Here is a 22,658-nt window from a genome sequence, read left to right as displayed (position 1 = left end):
GAATCACAATTTAGCTAAACCTGGCTGTTTGAGCTGAGCGCCTTCGATACTATTGGATCTGTCTATACCATAAGAGATAAAGTCGTGTCATATGTATGTTTTATGTTGTCAACACACGGAATGAAATTATAAGGAGATGCCGAATGCAACACGCGCCGTCCAATAATTTCAATCGATGGTAATTTCATTGTTTCAGACCAATTTTATAAGTACAAGGCTGAGCTGGAAAGGTATAAATGTGATTCTTAATGATAATGTAATATCGATCTTTTAAAAATAAAAATCTTAGCTTAGCATCAGGAAAATGTGTGACTAACCAGATGGTTAGTGCTTTTGTCTTAATAATCATGTTGTGAGATTGAATTCTTCTACCTACCCCATTTCATACTCTGCCTTAAACTACATTACTTTATAATTTAAATATACGCCGATCAATTAATAGTAATTGATCGGCGTATATAATAGTGTATCCGAAACTTCACTACTGAAATATAAAACAAATGTTCTGATTCAATATCCTTGACCTAACAGTACAGGGATTGGTTATACTTAATTACAAAAAACATCTGCCAAATGATACTACAGATAGGTAACTACTACTGCTGTAGGTATCACATTAGGTACTGGCGAAAATGATATCAAAACCCCTAAACACTGGTCTTCTAGATAAGAGTTCAACTGATTATATCTATTCACTAATGTGTTAATACACTAATGAAGAGCAAGTTGTTGCTGCAACACATCAGAGACTATTGTTGTTCAATTGTATTATTATAAGAATACATTTTGCCTGTCCTATACGTTTATTTTAATAGGCATCATAGTATTATGGATTTGCGTCTGCTGATGGGTTAGGTTAGTGCGTGGTACGTATCACAAGATGTGGAAATTGTTTCGCCTTTGTAAGGTTTATCACCGTTAGAATTTTGTTGCTTCATTGTCCCGGTTGCATACTACTCGGGGTATATAACGTTTTATCTAAGTAAAACCACATACCAGTAAAAAATATAATTTAGCGGAGGCCGGCTCTTAGGCGCTTTAATAAACAAAAGCTACAACTTCAATTAAAAATTCCAAAATAATTAATCAAATATTCGTTTGTCCAGAACCCAGTCGGGACGATTTTTTATTTAAAACCTACCTTATTTATAATATAGCTATAAATCGCTCTAATATGTTAGTTTTCAAAACATATTTAGCTATTCGCTTGTACTTTGTGCCACAGTCATAAAACTGGGTAAGGTCAAAGTAGCATCGTTTGCGCCTTGCACGGGTCTCGTTTTGTGTCATTGCGACATGCGACGCCCGTGCATTCATGATTTAAGAAGACTAACCTTAACTTGCTTAAATAAATGTATTCAATATCAATAATAATAATAATAAAAATAAAGGAATATCAAATCATATAGACTTGAAATGAGTCCATCTATAAAACAGGGATGATATCTAACATCCAGTTTCTTCAAATAAAAACAATATAATTTCATGTTTTTAATTTCATTGAATTTTCAATGTTTCTTATATTTTAATAATTCTCTAGGTCCGTCAACAGCTGTAGGGGGGTTTATTGATTTATTTGAAGGAATATCACCACAGATACACCTTGTATCTACTGCAATTGGACTGTCTTTCATATGACGCAGTTTGCGCAATATCATGGCGTTTTCATGCTCCAAAAGCATTTTTTCGCGAAATAATGCTCTCTTACCCAATTCCGCGTTAGCTACTCGTTGCCATAGACGTGACAGTCCGCTTGTAGTAGCAATAGCATTAGTGACTAAGGAATCTTCGCCTATTCTGGCTAGTGATATTTGTTTGCGAATATCGACTTTTTCGCTTGTCGGCGAATGAGTCATACGAGAACCATAAGGAAGAACTTTTTCGCGTCGAGTTTCAAATTTTCGACAAAGAGCCCCCATGCGTAAAATTTTTTCCCCTTTTTTTGCGGCTTGTTCGAGCCACTCGGTTGTAGAATCGGATTCTTTTACAAGCACAGCTAGTTGTTTAACATCAGTCTCGACTCCGTCGATCAAGGCTTGTTTGAGCCGAAAACAAGCCGCCCGGTGTCTATTACGCCTATCTCTAAATACAGCTTGTTTGGTACCAGATTCATAAGCAGCCAATTCGGCACGTAGACGTTTAAGCAACCCATCGCTATTTGCTATTTTCTTGCCTTGTGAAGCGATAATGTCAGCCATTAAATTCTCTTTGCGACGTAATTTACGCACCCGTTTTTGGTTATCAGCAGTATCGACAACATATGCTTTAAGCACAGCCTTATACTCTTCCCACATAGCATTATAATTATCTTCAAGGAACGAGCGCAGATTTTCTCTTTCATCCAAATATTTACTGCGTTCTTCATCTTCTTTTACCAAATTTTCACCTCGGGTTGTCCAAGCTAAGGAATCAGCTGTTGAATGACCGTGATATATCAATAACTGTAAATGTGTTTCTGCCGTATTGTGGTCTGTCATTATTTGTGTGAAATCGTCTTCTCCCATCTTCAGCAAAGCAGCCGTTCTTATATCATTATCTTTAGATAAAGCTTCTAAATCTGATAAAAATTTGTTAATCATTGTATCAATCGTATCGCAAAAACTAGCAACTGTGCGTTGAAATTGATCATCTGCTACATTCATTAATTTAATAGTATAGTTTATTAAATGGTCTTGTTTATCGTAAACTCTTTCAAATACGTGCCACATAACCTCTATATCTTGTTTAAAAACCGGTTCTTTGATCTTGAGCATAAGCTCACGCCAAGTTTTGTCGACTTCTTCTCGCTTCAGAGACTGTGCAGCTATTTCTCGTTCCAGCGCTTCACGTTTTAACTTTTTGCGGAGCTCTTCCTCGGCCTTTAGCTTTTCTAGCCGCTTGGCTTCTTTCTTTGCCTTCTTTTCCTCTTTTGTTAATGCAGGCGACATTATGAGAAATGCTTAAAATTAAACTAAGTAAAAATAAATACGCGCAAAATAAGTAAATGTTGTCAAATGGTTATATCAATATGTGTGCCATAAGGTATTATAGTTGTCACAATACAAGAGATTTGAATTTTGACTTTATTTTCAGCCAGTTGTTTTTTTTTTTTCATTTTATACAGCCCCGTTATGAAGCTCTGGTGTGCGGCAGCGAACCTCTTCAGAGCTACCTCCATAAGCGCCTACCGGAAAATCTAAACAGCGAGGCAGCTTTAGGGACGGTCAGGGATGTGGCTCAATGTGTACAATGGTTGAGGTCTACTTTCCTGTACGTTAGAGCAGCTAAAGATCCGAGAAGATATTTGGGCCTACCTAACAATTCCCCATATCATTTAATCTCGAAGAAGATAGAAGGTAGGTATGCATTTTGGTTAATTTAATTATTAATCGTTTGTGTTGACGACGTACTGAAAGTATAATTACCGTAAAAAAAACCCTTACTTAGGCTGATATAAGAACTTACCATGACATTTTGCTAAAAATTGCAATGAATAAAAATGCCATTTGATGTACTTTTTCAATATGGTATTTTTTTGTTTTGAGTTTATTTTTTTAAGCTACTTACTTCCGTGGCCTATGAATAATAAATGATCTGTTGACACAAATAAGCATTTCTTCATTAAACCTTCAAACTATGATAGACATATTAGCCTATTGCATTTTAACAAGGAAAACCATGAACTTTTGAGCATTTTAGCGTTAACTAGCTGATTAATGAAGCCTCTGTTTTCAGCGTGACAGGATAATCGCGGTCGTTATCTGTAATGACTTTAGGATTTTATCTCGACGTGGTTAAAAGTCGAAATTAATTGCTTACTGTTTTGTGAAACTGTAGTTTGAAACGAACATAGGTAATTTAATTGAAATATTTACTCATACAAAAAAAGATAGGCACATTCATCTGTGCAGTTTTTACTGACTAAACCTGGATCATGATCCAATATGAGCTAGGTTTACCTGCAAAACACGGAGATCAGGCGAGAGTCGCTACGTGTAAAAACTTGACTAATCCAGGATCATGATCAAAAGGATCGGTGAGGATTAACTCCAAGAAGTTGAGTTTTGTTTCCATTAAAAACTTTGTGTATTATTTCACAAACAATTTTCTTCTTCCCCTACTTTTTTTAATTCAACTAATAATGAGTTAATGACTCAATTTCAACGAAGATTTCTATGTAATTACTGATATTATACAGGTGTTTAGTGTCTTATAAATGTTGCCAAGTACTCAATCAGTTGACACCTATTATGGACTTGATTACTGTTATAGAGAAATTGTTTCTAATAATTAACAAAGGTAGGTGCTAGGTACTATTTATTTGCTACTTAAGAATGTCCGCGTTTCTGCCCGTGCGTGTTCAGATGCTTGGATTTGCATTGAGATTGAAATAGTGTCAAATTGCTAGCCCATTCTTATTTTTCCTTCGGGCGGTAAATCCTTTCCCTATTCCTAATGCACCCCTAGACTAGAACCTATGTACATGACTTTCAAATATCTATTTTAATTCACAGGCTGCTTCGATTTGTAAATAAATCGGTCGGTCAGAATCCTTTTATATATTACTAGCTGTGCCCGCGACTTCGTCCGCGTGGAATAGTTATTTTGGACATCATTGACGCCCTCAAGGATACTCCCCGTTTTTTTCACAAATTCCATTTTTTCTTTGCTCCTTATAGTTGCAGCGTGATGTTCTATAGCCTAAAGCCTTCCTCGATAAATGGTCTATTTAACGCAAAAAAATATGTTTTTCAATTCGAATCAGTAGTTCCTGAGATGAGCGCGTTAAAACAAACAAACAAACTCTTCAGCTTTATAATATTAGTATAGATGATATTCGTCTTCACAGGAAAACAACACCGTTGCGAAACGATTCTTCACGTATATTTTCCTATTAACTAATCGATATTTTGTGAAACCGATTGCTATAATTGTAGGTATATATTATTTGAATTCTTCGAACGTTCGTTAAACTTCCTACATCTTCCTTACTCACTTGTATATTGTTCAGTGTATTCCACTGTGTTTACTTACTGTGACATCACATATAAAGGAAATCGAAAACTAAGGACTTGATATCAACCGGACAAAAAATATCTGTTTCGTGGGTGTTAGAACTCTTAAACTTGGGATTCTTCTTTTAGGAAATAAAAGGTGATCCTATCATTATTAAACATTACCATTAAGCCATCTCATGAGGGCCAACCGGTTATTTCCCCTTTTAACCTGTAAATATGACAGTTTCGTCAGCTAACCCGCCAGTTCCGGATCGTGATTGATGGACGAGTCTGCTGTCGCACGCTGATCCTTAGCTTTATGCACGCGATTCCGAACGATGGTACAAGTGACGAACTCACAATAGGAAACTGCGATGCTCGAATATATTTCTTTTGCAATATTTGAATTCAATTTTATTAATATATTCATCAGTGGTTATATAGCGCGATGAAAATCTCAACAGATTTAAGGCATAGTGTACCTACCTATAGCTCGTACCAATAACCTCAGACTTAACGCCGTTGGGACCACTAAATCGGATTTCCCCGTCAAAGATAACATACATATGTCATGTGTGTGTGGCTTTATTTAAAAAAATTAATGATAATTTAAAAGATTACCAGATATTCTCGATAACTGACAAAAGATCTTCTTGTCTAACCGCTTCTCACTCGTCTCTAAATAGATTAGACGCCGGTTGCCCTTTAGCCACGATGGTATTCAGCTTGTCGTCGAAGTACCTAATGAGTCTATGTTTGTGCTAAATTGTAATAAATGTTCGCAAATATCACTTCTTAGGAATGCTATAATGATAGGTATTACTCATCCTCGGTCCCTCCCTAAGGTTACAATAGCTATTAAATGTTAATCATCTGCTGATTTATCTATTTTTTCATACGATCGTTTATATATCGCAAAGACCACACAAAGCTTGAATTATGTCAACAAGTTACATTAATTGATTATTTATAACAAGAATGAGCATTAAAATATTATGCGTTAGAAAAAATGTCATCTATTCATTGAATTTACTTGGCTTAAGAGCATCTTAACCTTATATGTAGTTATATGTTATAATGTTAATGCGTATTAGGAAATTTTGAATCGCAATGAACGTATTAATTAATACTTATATGTATGTAGGTAATATGTTTGTCGAAAGATTTATCTCTTGTTAATAAATAAACTAAGTTTCTGATAAAAGCATAGATTGGATAACTACCTACTAAGTGGGTTTATATATGTGAATTTGGAATAATTGGAAATGTTTGATCTTTTACCTGCGACGTTTATAATATATTACATAGTATACTTAGAAATATGGTGTTATTCCCGAACGGTGACAAAACATCAAGACTCATCGTCTCTCTGTTTGAATCGGAATAATAGTCCTAATTATTTGACTTCTATGGGTTTGTAAAGTAATTTTGTGAAAAATCCTGCTGGTTTTCGAAAACTAAAATTTAGTAAACTTTATGAGAATATAACACGAATCAGGTAGGTTTTATGTAGGCATCTTACATATTAACTATTTTATGTCAGTACATTTACGTAATTTTATTGTAGAGCTTTGTGTGAGGGCTATGAACGGGTTGGCTAGCGCGGGGCTGATTACTATGGATGAAACCAGTTGCATAGAGTCCACAGAGGCCGGTCGGCTCATGTCAATATTTTACTTGGACTTGGAAACTATGAAGCATATCATGAAGGTATCGTTCAGCCATATTAACTACTTCAATAATAAATTGTATTTTTGCCGGATTGTATTGTGCCGTGTGGTTCCCGGCAATACAAAAAAGAATAGGACCACTCCATCTCTTTCCCGTGGATGTCGTTAAAGGCGACTAAGGGATAGGCTAACAAACTTGGGATTCTTTTTTGGCGATGGGGTAGCAACCTGTCACTATTGGAATCTCAATTCTATCATTAAGCCAAATAGCTGAATATGGCCATTCAGTCAGTTTTCAAGACTGTTGGCTCTGTCTACCCCGCAAGAGATATAGACGTGACCATATGTATGTATGTATGTATAAATTGTAGTTAAAATTTTATTAAAAGTAGTTATAACCAGGATCCCTGGCCGATTCATTTAGGGACAAATATTTTTTTTAACTATTGTTATATTTTATGGACAGGGAATAGGAATTTTTTGAGTAAGGTACTTGTGTTTCTAAAATAAAAAATGTTTATGTATGTATGCTTCATACTTTAGCAAACGAATTTGGTTAATTCTTCTTACAAAACTATGTCCTATGCCATTATTGTATTAGAATCCATCATGATACTTGCACACAAAAAACAGTCTTTAATTAACTATATCAATATCTGTATATAGGCTCTCGTATACCTGTTTTTCTATTTCTAAGTATTTGTTAAATCATATCGCAAAAAGCTGTCATCGCGGATTACTTTTATCTGCTTAAGTAGTTAAAGGATTACATATCTAAAGTATTCTAGAGTGCTCCCAAATAGGAGGTGCAACGTAAAATTAACAATTTTTATTTCCTATATATGTATATCCTGTATGGTTTGAAATTTAATTAGTCCAAAATCTTTGTGAGCAATTTCAGTGAATTCACTATAAAGCATCCATACTATACAAGTATAATAAATAACAAAAATATAACGTCCTAATATTCAAATAAGTCTATATATTTTAATATCTTATAATCAATATCTAATCCATCACAGTTTGGTCCAAAGGTTCGACTGGCATATAATGCCTTCTGTCCATCGGTTGCACATTTCACGTGTATTAACTTAAAGTAGATAAATAAAAATATAATAAAACTGTATGCACATGTTTTTGTAAATCATGTTATCTTGGTTAATAAAGAATTTTTATTTTTACTATATTCTAGATCGAAGGCTCGGAAACTTTAGAGCAAGTACTGTGGGTAGTTTGCGATAGTCACGAGTTAGCTGACATGCATTTGAGGGTAGACGAACGGAGATGTTTGAACGCGCTGAACAGAAACAGCGCGGCCACTACTATACGGTTCCCCATGAAGGGCAAGATTAGTACACGGCAGATGAAGCTCAATTGGTATTATTTTCATAGATATACATGTGGTTCCTGGCACTATATTTCTTTCCCATGGATGTCGTAAAAGGCTAAGGGCATAGACGCACATTGATCTTGTGCAAGCTTTCATAATGGTCTGTAAGTAAGTATGTATTTGATTGTAAAGTCAGCTGGATTTTACATTACGAAATAAGTGGCTTGAAATTAGTTTTTTAGAACTAATTTTTGTATAGTTTTTATAGTTTGTACTTATAAAAACTATAGAATTTTACTGTTACTGTTATAAATAAATTAAGTACGCTATAATAATATGAACCATGAACCATTACATTTGATTAAATCGATTCCTTTTTAGGTATTTGTAAGCCAAAAATGGAAAATGTTATTATTTACAGCATGATACAAGCCGTGTTAGGATGCCTTCCAATTTCTGACCCATCTATAAACCAGGAGGCAATGAAAATTATGAGGATTGCTGATAGAGTTTGCAAATGTGAGTAGGTGATATTTTAATCATAGGCATCTTTTATCACCAATTAAAAACATAGTAATAATTAACAATAGTGCTATCATTAATCCAATTTCTATAACTGTGACTAACTAATGGACATGACGTAGGTAAGTAAATTTTCAAATCTACGACACTACTGTTCTGTGCATGTAAAAACATTTAAACCAACAATTCTGATTAGTTTTATCTTCATTTTAGGTTTAGTAGCATATGTCACTCGCCCCGACCTTGTGTGCCGACATCCAAACTTCTTCTCGGCAATATTAAACTCTCTGATTCTCTCAAAATGTATAGCAGCACATTTGTGGGAGAATTCGCCGTATGTTAGCAAACAACTGAAAGGCATAGGGCCCACTTTTAGCACGCTACTTGCCACTGCCGGGAAAATTAACTTCATGCTTTTGGAGGAAAGCCACCCAAGAGATTTGGAAAGAGTGAGTAACAGAAGACTTTTTAAAGAGGTATAAGTTAAACAATAATGTAAAAGTTGCATCTGGATACTATATACTGGATGTATATGTATGATAGTTATAAGCAATTTCTACGTCCTGTGCCGTAAATATAAAATATTTTCAAGAACTCTACATTTCAACAGAAGAAAATGTCCATGCGTTAATGCACAATTGAAAAACGAAGTAATAGATCTACCATAAAAACAAGGACGATATATAATATTTTTCTTCATTAACTTAGTCCTGTCAATGCCTTACAACATAATTATTACCTATTTGCTGGACAGATATGACTTTTATAGTCGCTTGGTTTTTTTTCTTTCACAACAACGTATGCTATGCATTCTTTTTAATAAGCAATTTTTGCAATGTAGTTTCATACTTGAATGTTACAGATAATGAATAAAGGTCCTCCCGCTGGTAATGTTCTACGCAAACAAATAAGTTTGTTACCAAAGTATCAAATAACAATGACACCAGTAGACGAGAGCGTTGTAAAGATGCAGCTGTTGCTGCTCAACCACAATTATCTGGCTGAAAACATGGAGCACCTAACGGCAGGAGAGAGGCACAAAAGTTACATCATCGTCGGCGATTCTGAAAATCACTTGTTATTACTGTCATTTTTCCAGTAAGAATTTTTGCTAATTCTCTTCTTAAAATTTATATTGTATAATACTCACGTACAATAATTTATTAGTCCCAACAGTTCTAGTAAAATAAAGGGAATTAAGAGAATATTCGACATTTATCAAGCATTAAATCAGAAATGGTTTTATAACTATAGAGTTATGAATGTAGATAAAGCGAAGGAAGTATGCAGAGATCGTGGCAAGTGGAAAGAGGTAGTCTCTGCCTACCCCTCCGGGAAAGAGGCGTGATTTTATGTATGTATGTATGTATGGTTTTATAGGAGGACAGAAAAGGCGTTCAGCACCCTTGAATAATATTTGTACTCAAGTTATACTGTACTTATATAAAAGGGTTATATGTATTTCAGGGATAAGGATTTGATAGGAATGTACGACGGAATAATCACACACGAAATAAGAAGAAAATATAATTTTGAACACAAAATCATAGCGCACTGTATCAGTTCCAATTTCGGTGAGACTTTAAAAAATACGATACACTTCTTGTTTGTTACAATTTAATTCCGTATTTTTTTTCTTATTTACAGTTGGCATCGATGCACAATGTGAATACGTATTTAAAGATTTAGAAGCGGCAACAATGAATATTGATGAAGATAACTGTTATTTCAATAAGGATGCAGCAACCAATATAACAAGACAGTCTTGTATAGCAGATGTCTATAAAGAAAGAAAACGAAAAAATGAATGTGATTCAGAAATATGCCAATCAAAAGAAAAAAAGAAACGTGAGAGCGCACTTGCTGAGAAAATTAGATTATTGAAAGAATCATTTGGAAAAGCAACTAAAGATAATCTGCCAAAGGAAGCAACAAGAAAATCTGCCAAAAAATCTAATAAAACAGCACATGATGTTTTAAATTTAAACGATAAAGTGGCTCTTGATATTGATAAAAACAATTCAAAACCAACGGAAATATTTAAGCATAATAATAATGTCACCACACGTTATATAAATGATCTTGAAGAACATAATGACTATATTGATGATACAAAAATAAATGACATACTAAATGATATTGAGAATGAAATAAATAAGGGAGAAAAAAATTATGAATATTTCGATAGCAAACTTAACAATGAAAAATTCCTCATACAGACAAAAGATACTTTTAAACATCCAGCAGGTGTGCATCAAACAAAAGTTATTAAGAAACCAAAAAAGAGTAATTTCAGTTTCCTAGAATTATTAGACAAAGGTGTTGATTTTAACGAAGAGGACGATGGTAAATCCCTCACCGATACTGGATTTTCCAATACTGTAAAATTGCAAATTGATAAATATTTGCAACAAACTCAAGCAACTACAAATACTAATAATATTTTAGTCGAGAATTTGCTCAATGAAAATAGCTTGGGAATAGAAAATAGAAACAAAGAAAGTAATGCGGATGATATACATGTCAATTCAAAAAAACATTATAAATGCTCAATAGATTCAGAGGAAACTAGATCTGTGGCTAATGTGAACAATGAACATAACAGAGGATATGTTTGCAAAAACGCCCAAAATAATGTAGAGGTCAAATCTACTCAAGCATCAAAACCTTATGATACATCTATTATTCTCCTTCATAATCCTAAGACTAAATTCGAAGAAATCAATAGTGAAAAACATTTAAATAATGTCACATATGGCAGGAATTTTAATTTTAATGAAATTTGCAATTCGAAAATCAACAGTTTAAGTAATCTAAATGTAAATGTCTCATCAAAAGATTTTAAATACAATTCGGAAGAGTATGATTTCAAGATAAATCTAAATAATTGCAATACCAAGCAACCCTTTTCGATTGAAGGAGTGTCTAAAAATAACAATTTAGTATTTTCTGGCAAAGTAGGTGAAAAATCTTTATACAGCAAAGACAGAGCACTAACGACAACAGTTAAGGGGTTTACCAGGCCAGTTTGTGATAACGATGATAATGATTATAAAAAAAAGAAGTGCAAACATAATTACATAAGAAATTTTTCGTATTCTGCAATGAATATTGATATTTCTTCTACTCATTCAGCTGATCACCATATTCATATAATAAAAAAAATTAAATTGGATGTAGATGTTACTGAAATAGTAACAAATAATGACTCAAAATCAAATATTAATACGGCCACGATAAATGTCGATGATACTTTAACACTTACGCCAACATCAAAATCAGAAGAACATTTTAAATCTTGGCAATCATTACCAGGGCCTTTAAACAACAATGAGTTCCGAAAAGCATGTGACAGCAAAACTTATAAATTTACCGATCAATTAGTTTCTACATATCAAAACAAGTTGCATTCTAACACCGAAATATTGAAACCAATAACTAACTTAAAAAATATACATGATAACAAAGAAAATCCAAGTATTGATGAAAACTCTAATGCTAGCTCAAAAGAAAACAATTCAAGCAATACAAAAATACAAGTTTCTCAACAAGTTAAGTGTCTAAGTCAAACAAAAAAAGAAAAATCAACCGGTGAAGGAAAAATAAATTGTTTTGTAAAAGACGACAAAGAAAATGCAGATTATCTTGTGAATGAAGGAGATATTAATCCGGACATGAAAAAGTTGGCTACGAATATTAAAGAGCCGATACCAGACATTATAAAAGATCCGTCAAATAATAAACATAGACTTGGCAGTATTTTACAAAAATATAGCCACGTCTTCGGGTAACTACTTGATAAGATATATTAAGAAATAAATGATATGTTTCAATGTACCTATAGTTTACTTGCCTAGATAAATTTAAATTAAATGTTTCATCCCTCAAAGAATGATGAAATTTCTTTTTAATATATCGGATAAAAATCAAACTTTTTTTCCAGAAAAAGTAGAAGAGAAGATGTGATATTGGAAAGCAGCAAATCGGATCAAGCTGCCAGTGACAGTTCAAAAAGTGTCCACATTAAGCGGCCTTTTAAAATAACTGACATAGATAAAATAGATCAAAAATTGCCAGCCATGCTTATTGCTAATACTTCTTTGTGTGCAACCCCAATCCAAAGCAAAGATGATAATGTAGGAAAAGAAGAGATATTAGTATCGCAATTACCAAATACAGTACCTGATATTCCCCATATCAATCTTCATGATGTAATAATGACTGAAGAACAAATAGCAAAACTCTCTCCAGTCACTTCGATAGATCCTTCGATTTGTGATTATAAAATAGACGATTCAATGTTCAATCCTAGAACAATACTGCAGTGTTTGATAACGGATGGACCGGAGATAATTCCGCCGCCACCGGAATTCAGCGATTTAATTTATTCTCCATCTCAACCAGCAGAAATAGATTATACACATGATGACCCAGTTTTCGATATAATTGAATTAGACAATGATAAAAATATAGAAGAGGACCAAATGAACTATAATAACAGAGAATTTCAAAAGAATAATTTTTCCGATAATTCATTGGATGGTATTGAAACATTGCTATTAGAAAATGAAGATATGCCTTGGACAGTTTCGTCCTCACCAGCTTTTAGAAATACACGTCGTGGATATATATACTCTTCTGGTAGTGTACGAAATTTAACAAATTTAAATTAATGAGTATCCATGTAAGAATGTTTTAAATTAAAGAGTAGGTAGTAGAAGTATTTAATTGGAGTTTGTAATGCTTAAATTTAAGGCCAAAATGATACCTCAACTTTTATTTAATGACATTGTAGCCGACGACTTTGTCGTAAACAGAAACTCAATAAAGTTTTTATACCCTACTTTTACCATTTTTAAGTTGGTCCAGCCACGCACGCAGAAAACCTCATTCAGATCAAAGCAATCTGTAACTACAGCCACAGATTAGTTACATTATTTTTTTATAATGAATTATGTTCTGAAAATTAGAGCGGGCGAGAGTGACTGGTCTGGTTGACCAAACCATGGATGATGCTGTTAACCACGGTAACTGCTCCTGAAGAAAACCATTTTTGTGTTTTCACTTCATAGCAACAGCGATTGTTGACGGACCAGGATGGAGGACTTCGCTACTAATTAGCCCATGATTTTATCATCATACATATCGACTTCGCTCGCGTGCTTTGCCCGTTTTATTTCTATAATACCTACGTATGCTTCGTTATTCTTGAGTATTAGGCATGTACTGTGAAAGTGGCTATCAGTAGGTTGTTATACCAACGCAATAACTATTTTAGTGGGGGGTAGTAGTGGGCCACTACAGTTTAGTGTTATCTTGGTTGTTTTCTTTTAAAACTGTATTCATACAGGCAATGACAAAATAAAACTGAAATTCAAGCAACACGAAATTTTATTGAAGTTAAGAGCAGAAATAATGCATAGCAAAAAATTTATTACATAATTACGTTCACAAAAAGTTTTCTTATTTATTACAATTATACAAATAGGCAAGAAGTGAGATAAAGGTTCATAATAAATAGTGATGATTTTCTACAATACTAATATTCTTGAGATTAATCTCAAGAACAGTAAAACCAAGACTCACTAAACATAAAATAATACGATGAAATATGTCCCATTGACCGGGCATTTTATTTAGTTGGTCTTGGTTGAACAGAACTCCAATCCTTTACTCCAGTTAGTCTTTTCTAACTTGAACAGTGCGATGTTTATCAAGGGCAGGTTGAACTCACACCATTCAATTTAAAAGAAACTTGGTGCGTGCAGGATCCTCGTCATTGCCCGCAAATCAAGCATCGACGACGACACTGTACAGGTAGAAATTGTTACAACCTCTATACTTTGCATTAAAATAATGCCCATTTTCACAGGCAAGGGATCCTAACTCCGCAACCACTAATTCCAGTGATATATTCACTCTAAACACATAGTTCTCAGCTTCCCTGCAAAGTTTTCCAACATGTACATAAAAGAAAACCTAGACAGCCACTGGTTCAATTTAAATAAAAACAATCTTATCCTGCCTCTTAACACAAATGTCACGCGTAACATTCGCTAGTACCAACCCTTGCACTTTGTAAGAAGTTCAAGTGGGTCGACTGTGTTCTCGGATCTTGTTACAAAGCAAAGGTTGGGCAGTTCGTCAACAAGACAATATACAAGCTGAGAATACTTTTTCCGTTTAATGCTCAGCATTAAGATAACTCCGTAACACACCAAACTAACTAATTTTATAAAACACAAGTAGACGCCTGTAAAAACGAAAAAGAAAATTAAGAGGAATGGCTATGCCATGTTTACAATATACATTAAAAGCTAAGACCGACTTTTGGGTAAGTAGTAGGTATAATCAGTTAAATATGAATGCAAAAACATGCCTAAATTATTATGCTGAATATTAAACTGGAAATATAGTCCACACATTTTTTTTTTTTTTTTTTAATATATTTTATAGATTTTTTTGTTTTTTTTTATTTATTTTTTCTTAAGTAATTTCCACGCTGGGAAAATTACACTAATTCTATGCAAAGTATAGCTTGTATGTATTTTTATATGACCACTCCATACTTTGTTTAAGTTTAACGGGCTATGCAATTTATCCTCGCACATTGGCAGTAGTAGTACAAGTGAGAACTCACTTGTTATATTTTAAAAACAAAAATAAATAGGTGTAATTAATAACATTGTCAAGATTATGCAACTAATATTAAGATCCAAGATGTTTGTATTAAAAATTGATTTCCATATATCTCTTCTTTTATTTACAAATCGAAAGTAAAATGAATAAAAAAAAATTAAATTCATGAATACTTATGGTAAGCGAAGAAAATTAAAAAAAAATACTATTTCATTCAACTTACTTAAAAAAAACGAATCACAAGTAAGATACTGCAAATATGCCAGTTATAAAGCATAGCCCGAAGTGCTTTAGGCACATGGCAATATGCCATTATTCAAATGGGAAGTGGTGATGAAGAATATTTTAGGCTCAAAACCTAGCGACACCAATTGCACAAGCTCGCAAGTGTCAATATTGGCGTACCTATATTTATTACTTTATCAGTGGGCTTTATAAATAAGACGCATAGTCGAGCACTAAGCGTGTTTTGATGTCGCGAGATTGTGAGACTTTCACTTCTTGGTCATAATTTTGAGATACTCAAGGGCGTTCTGGGCAGCAGACGACTGGGCATCTTTCGAGGTAAGTCCAGATCCGTAGCACACCGCCACCGGCAGAGTAGACAGCTGTACCAGACACTGGTTGCGGCCCGTCATAGATTTCTCGTCAATGTCAACATAAGTCACTTCAAACGACTGCTCTGAAGCGATCTCTTGCAAAAATTGCACGAAGTTGAAATCCTTGTTGTTCAATGGAGTGACCTGCAGTAAAAATGCAATGTTAGTCTATATTTTATTTTGTAAACAATAGCTAACTACAATGATCTGAACAAACTCATTCATGCAATATAAAAAACAGTGACATTTAACAAAGCTTAGTAATTTGTGTGTAGGTAGATTGTTTCATTCAATAAATAAAAACGGTTCATGCAAAATAATTTGAATGTGGCGTACCTGCAACTTGGCCAGGTTGGGCCCGACAGACTGTTTGAGGTGTTTGTGAAACTGCGACACCTTGTGGCTGTGACTGGTAGTCAAAGTGGAGATTTTACTATCTTTCAAGTCGGCATAACGGGCCGCGACTCCGCCCTAGAACACAACACGAATTATATCAATCGATTCCTTTGTGGAAGACCCCTCCTTGGCATAAATCCGACAGAAAGATAGTAAAACACCTGGCCAAGTGCTAGCGCATTCATCAGTGGAATATTATGAGGCACCTGTTTTATACAGCTGATGCGTTTTTGTATTCTGTGGATAGATTTTTTTAGTAATATGGGTCATAAACAGGCAGGACTATAATTTTGATTTGGGTACAAATTAATATATTAATCTAAAAACCAAGCTTCAACCATTCAGTGTATGACCCACGTAAAGTTAAACAAAAAGAAATTTTGGTTTAAGTAGGTATTTTTAATTTATGGGAATTCATAATTGATTGTGCATTTTATTGTGGATAAACTCATTATTTGTATTAATTCTTGACTGATGATGAGATAGGAAAAATAGGAATGATGTTAAGTACATGTGATGAATAATAGGTAAAAAATCCTAGGTTTACCTCTTCCTCAGGCTGGAAAACATCAGGCGGGTTGTCCTGGAGAGCTTGCCACATTTTGTAAGCGGCCTGGCGTTTGGCCAGTTTCTTAGACTTCCCAGTTCCGACTTCGCGGCGCTTGAGCAACGTGCAAATGATAGTAAACTGACGCTCATGTGGAAGACCTGGAATCAAAATATTTTTTAAGATTATACATATTAATTGATTATAAATTTAAGTGAAAAGTTAATTCTCATTCCAACATTATTATCAAATTTTCATCAATCAAATTTATAATTTTTTTTTGGGCTTTATAGTCTCAATGTCTAAGAAACAGCAAGTAGGAGAATATACTGTGAAAATTGTAATTAATATGGCATACATTACTCACAAAAACCTATTCTTTATTATTGGTCTCGGGAAAAACACAGTACAAGTGTAAGTCTTGCTTGGTAAAGTCATCCTCACCTCTCTAGACAGGAGCCCTGGCTGCGCCTTTGACCACGACCCTAAACTGCATAAGTGAAGTTTTTAACCCCTAAAAATTTATTTGGATATTATTATCGTAAAATACCAATACATACGCCTGTTGACATTATCATCGTTTTCGGCGTGGTAGGAGGGTGGCGGCCAGAACCGAGACATGCACAACTCCTGCAGCCAACCCACAGGGTTGCCCATCAACTTGTCTTCAAAGGATGCCACCACAGCACCACTAGGAAAGATATAATTTGATATAATGATACATTTTCTTTCCACAGTAAAAATATTCATAAAAAATAAATGATATATCTATTCTGCCACTAAAGGGAGTTATGAATACAGATGAAATTAAAAAAGTATGCATACTACATTCCCTGTAGCAAGTGGACAAATGTAGTTTTTGCCTAGCCCTCCAGGAAAGACATAATTCATGTATGTACTTTCTACTCAATCTCTTTCCCAGGAATGTCACGTTTAATTTCCCCTTTTAACATAGTAATGTCAATAAATCAGGACAAATGTCAATAGTAGAAACTTACGTCTCAGGCACATTCCCATTGGCAGCAGGATCTGCAGGGGCAGCGCCAGTAAGCTTGTCCAGCAAGGCTTTAGCGGCAGAGTGCTTCGCTTCCTTCTTTGAACGACCAGTGCCCATAGCTGAAAATATTTATATATTTGTGTTGTTTAATAAATTTATTGATTATAATGTATAAACAATAAAATTGTGTAATACTGACATAAATTGCAATAACATTCTTGCAGAGAAGGTAGCTATGTCTAAAAAGTCTAAAAAGGCAATTGCAATAAATGTCAGATAAATCAAAAAATTATGATTGATGATTAAAATCAATGTTATTATGTAATTAAAGAAAGGTATTTCATCAATCAAAAACATAATCAAAATCCAATGAAAAGTTAAAATTAATAGAAATGGAATTTAAATTTAACATACTGACATTAAGATGGGACTTTAAACCTCTTTTAGCATAAAAGCAAAGAATCAACTTATCACAGAATTTTCCTCTCAACATGTTTACAATGTTACTATTCAGATATGTTTTGATGTCATCATTAATGCATAAGTGACAAATAAATCCCTTACCCACTAAATCAGCCACGGTAACTCTGTAGCGGAATGTAGGCTCATGGATCATGCCCTCAATCTGCACCAACTCGTACTTAGGAACAGTTCCCCGGCGAGCCAAGAGCTCCTGCAGAACGGAGACCGGTGTCTTCATGGGAAGGGACTCCATTTCCTATACACAAAATAATTTTATCATATGTTTATCTTAGACTGGAAATGTGATTTTGTCATTGGTATATATCAGAATAAAACACATTAATCAAACTGTATGAAGTATAATCAAAGTAGTGACTGGACTTAAGGAGACTAAAGTCTAGAATTGTAGATACTTATTTACACATGCATTGTCAAACATTTTTCAATTTTTCCATCCAAGGTGATACAGCACCTAAAAATACATTTGATGAAGTATTCTTCTCGCACTTGTTAACAGATATTCTTAAGATTTTTACCCTCTTTCATCATTAGCCACAGAGCTAAATGCCTTTCAGTATTTGTGGGACTGTTGGGTCCATCATCCCACAAGAGACATAGATGTGATTTAATGTGTGTATCATACCCTCTTTGCAGCTTCATCTAATGGCAGTCGCTCCAAGTTATTGGGAGGTTTGGTCCTGTTTGGGTAACGCCTTCGAGGACCGTGTGGTGGATGCTCCCCGTCTGGACCCGCCCCATGCACCGGCATCCCGTGCACCACTCCAGGAACCCCGCCAAGAACTTGGCCAGGGTGTGGGTGTACTACGCCACCATCCATCTGTATAATGATAATAAAAGGCACTAAGGGTAGGTAACTCAAAAAAAATTCAGGAAAATGAATTAGTTGTTATAAATTTTAAGGTGTAAATAAACCTAATGTAATAACCTCACTACAGATTCTGGCAATATAGGTAAGGCTTTTCTTTTCTGGGTATAATATTTTCCTGGGAACCCAAATAAAAAGAAAGGAGTAGGTAGATTCATTTTTATTTAAATATATGGATTGGTAGGTAATTACAATCTAAACAGTACACTTAGATTATGTACTAGGTATGTAATGTAATATAGTTTCAGAATGGAACTAAAAGATGTCACATTTAAACATTCGTCTCATAATATTTATCATCAAAACATGTGATCCTACGACATGGCGGACACCGCACCGGCCATTACAAAATCTCAAGATGGCTACTATCTAATTGGACACCATGCCGGTAGATTTCACAGCCATAAATTCATTTATAAATACCATAAATGACATACTTCATTCTTAATTTTTGATAACATCACAATAAATAAATTATATTATAAAAATAAAATACATCAAAACAAAACTTACCATTTTACCAGCAATCAAGACAGAAAACCAAAAATAAAAAGATTATCTGGAAAATTGGAAACAATTGTGATGACTTCTGACAAATTTTAAATAACACCCAAATTACCTTTATTTATTATTAAATTTCAATAAAACCAATAAGAACTACACACACACCGGCTATTTCGCCTTTCCACGACACATTAGGCAAAAAGTGTTACCAGTATTTTCTTATCAAAAATTACAACACAGCACAGGTTACACTAAAATTTTATCCCCTGTAACTTTAAATTTAATACTTGTATGTATACGCCACAAGTCACAAAAAGAAAATCACGCGACGCTATCAGTCAATCACAGCGAAAAGTCTAAATAACGCAAGCAAAGATTTCACGAATTGGAATATATACACGAATTCGTCGGAGCCGCGGTTCCCTAGGTATTACACCTAGCCTGGCAGAAGATCTTCCCTTTGGTGGCGGTCGAAACGAATCATCGCTCCCGCTACATAGCTTGAACGATTTACTATCTATACCTATGTCTAATCTCTCAAAAGTGGCATAATTAAAATGTATAATAATGCAAGCAAGGAAATAAAAAAAAGAGGAATGTTATTATATACATTTAACATAGATGTTTATTATGTATATTAGGTACTTTACTAGAAAATATACTATGTTTCTTCATTTAGATTAAATGCATTATTTACATTGACATAAATAATTTATTTCAATAAAACCTTTAATTACAGTAACAGTCAAAGAAAAATCTAGCAACACTAGCCATTATTATTTTTCAGTTCTAAATCTTAGACTTTAATGTGTGTGTTCTAAATAAAGCTATGACCATATGTAACACACGTACTGTTGTTCCCTTCTCAATTATTATGTGTGAAGAATGTACCGACTGGTTTCGAAAGTGGCCGAACGGAAAGCTTCTTTACTTTAGAATCACATCTCACGGTCGACTGAATCTCATTACGTATACATAGAACAGTATACAGAAGAACATATGTTCTACTCCTACCACTGTGTACGATTCACTTTCAATAGTAGATTTAATTTTTGTTTTCACCAGATACTGGCACGTTTCTCTATGATCATGGAGTAAAAGAAGCGAATTCTGGAGTTGCGTCAGCATACGAGGAATAATCTTCTATATATATAAAAGCTAAAAACACTCACTTAGGAATCACGAAATCTCGAAATCTACTGAGCCAATAAAGTTGAAATTTGGCAGGTAGGTAGTTAGATTTTAATTAGAAGGGATCCACTGAGAAAGGATTTTTGTAAATTCTATTTCTAAAGGAGTGAAATAAGGGTTGCAAGTTTGTATGAAACTTCGTCATTTTTAGTGTTGGACACATTAGATTTAAATTCACGGTTAGATTAAAATATTAATTCATTTATTGGATTTTGAAAATTGCATTCCTACAGGGGTGAAATAGGGGTGGTAAGTTTGTATGAAACTTTGTCATTTTTAATGTTGGACACATGAAATGTTAGATTTGTTTTATTATATAAATGCGAAAGTTGAGGATGTCAGTATGGATGTTTGTTACTCTTTCACGCAAAAACTACTGAACCGATTACGATGAAATTTGGTATGTAGGTATCTGAAGACCCAACATATACTAACTACTTTTTATCCCGGAGTTCCTGCGGGATTGATAGGGTTTCCATGCGGACGAAGTCGCGGGCGGCCTCTAGTTCTAAATAATACCTAACTATGTATTCTATTCTAATTCGGTCATACACTAATACAATGTACGTACACTAAGAAATCTAACATGGCTTCATTGCTCGTTTCGTCTTGTTTTTTCAGCTTTCAGGAGTTGTGGAATAGGTCTGATGAGTCTTTTCAGTACCTATTTCATTGATTTTAATTTTACTTATCAAACTGTAAGAGAATAATTAAATACATTGCTGCTGACGCCATTACCTGTAATAAAAGATAATTGATTTGATACTTAAAAAATATTGTACTCACACACACTTGTATAGATATTAAGTAAACTTGAAAATACCATTTCTTTGGTCCTAAATAAATAATATCGGATAATGAAACCTACTTACATTAAACAGTAACGTTGCATCGATTTCAAAAAATCCATAAACTGTCAGGTTTGCATTCTGATGCGAGATTAGTGATGAAAAATGTTGTATCTGAAAATTAACAAATTGATCACAAATAACATACATTCTGGTGTGTGACTAAATTCCCCTAAGAAATACATACCTACATTAAATATTGCAGTTTAAAATGCACTCATTTCAGTACAAGGAATAGCAACACTAAATTTATAGAATTTCTTTAAAACAACCTTTTTTTGTATTAATTTAGAACTACAAAAAAGTACTACTAGACATATATATACATAAGAAGTTTCGAGAACACGAGTACTATATATATATATTTATATATACATACATATATATATATATAGATCTTCCGCCAGGCTAGGTGTAATACCTGGGGAACCGCGGCTCCGACGAATTCGTGTATATATGTTCCAATCCGTGAAATCTTTGCTTGCGTGATTTAGACCTTTATATATGTATATATCGAGAACACGAGTACTCTCTAGGCTCTAACTTTATCTGCGTGACTTTAATATTATACCTTAGATCTTACAGTCCCAGCATAGCATCATAAATAACTCACCTCCATCAACATTCTTTGATCAATTTTTTCTAAAGGAATATTATGAAGACTTTGTCCTATCTTCGTGACCTTAAAAATAAAACAAATACATAGGTACATAGCTAGAACGATTAAAATAACTTGATATATCTCGATCTTTTACTGTTTTTATTATGATGCAAATATAAAATAAAATAAAAATTTATCATAACAATAGATTTACATTTTAAAATTCAAGCATTTTAATAGCAGCAAAAGCGCGTGGTCGCAGTAGTTAAATCCACCTTTGAGCACGTTGCGCCCCTTGTAGACCTAGACGCACAAATTGGAGCCCTAGGCCAGGGGAAGAGATTTTTATGAGAAGTGTGGCGACATCTCTACGCTACAAGTCACAAAAACCAATCACCGACGCTATCAGATTCAAAGATTTTACTGATTGAACATACATACAAACTTCTGTCACAACATCGTCGGAGCTACGGTTCCCCAGGCATAACAC

General features: G+C 34.1%; 3 protein-coding genes across 5 annotated transcripts in view; 1 reads left to right on the top strand and 2 right to left on the bottom strand.

The window, feature by feature from the left end:
- The window catches only part of LOC106129235 (uncharacterized), a 40,381-nt gene extending 27,210 nt beyond the window's left edge, over window positions 1-13,171 (top strand). The window contains exons 13-21 of the mRNA XM_060947409.1: window positions 3,104-3,335; window positions 6,544-6,686; window positions 7,839-8,023; window positions 8,398-8,495; window positions 8,712-8,947; window positions 9,361-9,596; window positions 9,966-10,072; window positions 10,146-12,285; window positions 12,442-13,171. Coding sequence (XP_060803392.1) covers window positions 3,104-3,335; window positions 6,544-6,686; window positions 7,839-8,023; window positions 8,398-8,495; window positions 8,712-8,947; window positions 9,361-9,596; window positions 9,966-10,072; window positions 10,146-12,285; window positions 12,442-13,171 — 4,107 coding nt within the window. The remainder of the gene's footprint in view (window positions 1-3,103; window positions 3,336-6,543; window positions 6,687-7,838; window positions 8,024-8,397; window positions 8,496-8,711; window positions 8,948-9,360; window positions 9,597-9,965; window positions 10,073-10,145; window positions 12,286-12,441) is intronic.
- Window positions 1,515-2,927, bottom strand: LOC106129237 (dynein regulatory complex subunit 2-like; the record flags this gene model as incomplete). The annotated part of the gene is made up of 1 exon (XM_013327735.2): window positions 1,515-2,927. A coding segment is annotated over exon 1 (1,413 nt), but the record flags the coding sequence as incomplete, so codon positions are not given.
- Window positions 13,172-13,871: 700 nt separating the features above from the next.
- LOC106129277 (interferon-inducible double-stranded RNA-dependent protein kinase activator A homolog) lies at window positions 13,872-19,783 on the bottom strand. 3 transcript variants are annotated; one of them, XM_013327790.2, is made up of 9 exons: window positions 19,694-19,783; window positions 19,538-19,583; window positions 18,782-18,976; window positions 18,241-18,394; window positions 17,678-17,795; window positions 17,240-17,370; window positions 16,680-16,840; window positions 16,073-16,207; window positions 13,872-15,880 (listed from the first exon to the last, which is right to left on the bottom strand). In XM_013327790.2, the coding sequence occupies exons 2-9, from the start codon at window positions 19,538-19,540 to the stop codon at window positions 15,632-15,634; spliced, it is 1,146 nt and encodes a 381-aa protein (XP_013183244.1). In that variant the 5' UTR covers window positions 19,541-19,583; window positions 19,694-19,783; the 3' UTR covers window positions 13,872-15,631. The 3 variants fall into 3 exon arrangements, with proteins under 3 accessions (XP_013183244.1, XP_013183245.1, XP_013183246.1); XM_013327791.2 differs by lacking the exon at window positions 19,538-19,583 and having other exon boundaries at window positions 19,644-19,717; XM_013327792.2 differs by lacking the exon at window positions 16,073-16,207 and having other exon boundaries at window positions 19,538-19,739.
- Between the last annotated feature and the right edge of the window lie 2,875 nt (window positions 19,784-22,658).

Source organism: Amyelois transitella, chromosome 13, assembly GCF_032362555.1.
Source record: "Amyelois transitella isolate CPQ chromosome 13, ilAmyTran1.1, whole genome shotgun sequence".
Taxonomy (NCBI): Eukaryota; Metazoa; Arthropoda; class Insecta; order Lepidoptera; family Pyralidae; genus Amyelois; species Amyelois transitella.
The sequence above is the reverse complement of the archived record's forward strand: the minus strand, read 5'-3'. Positions and strand labels throughout refer to the sequence as shown.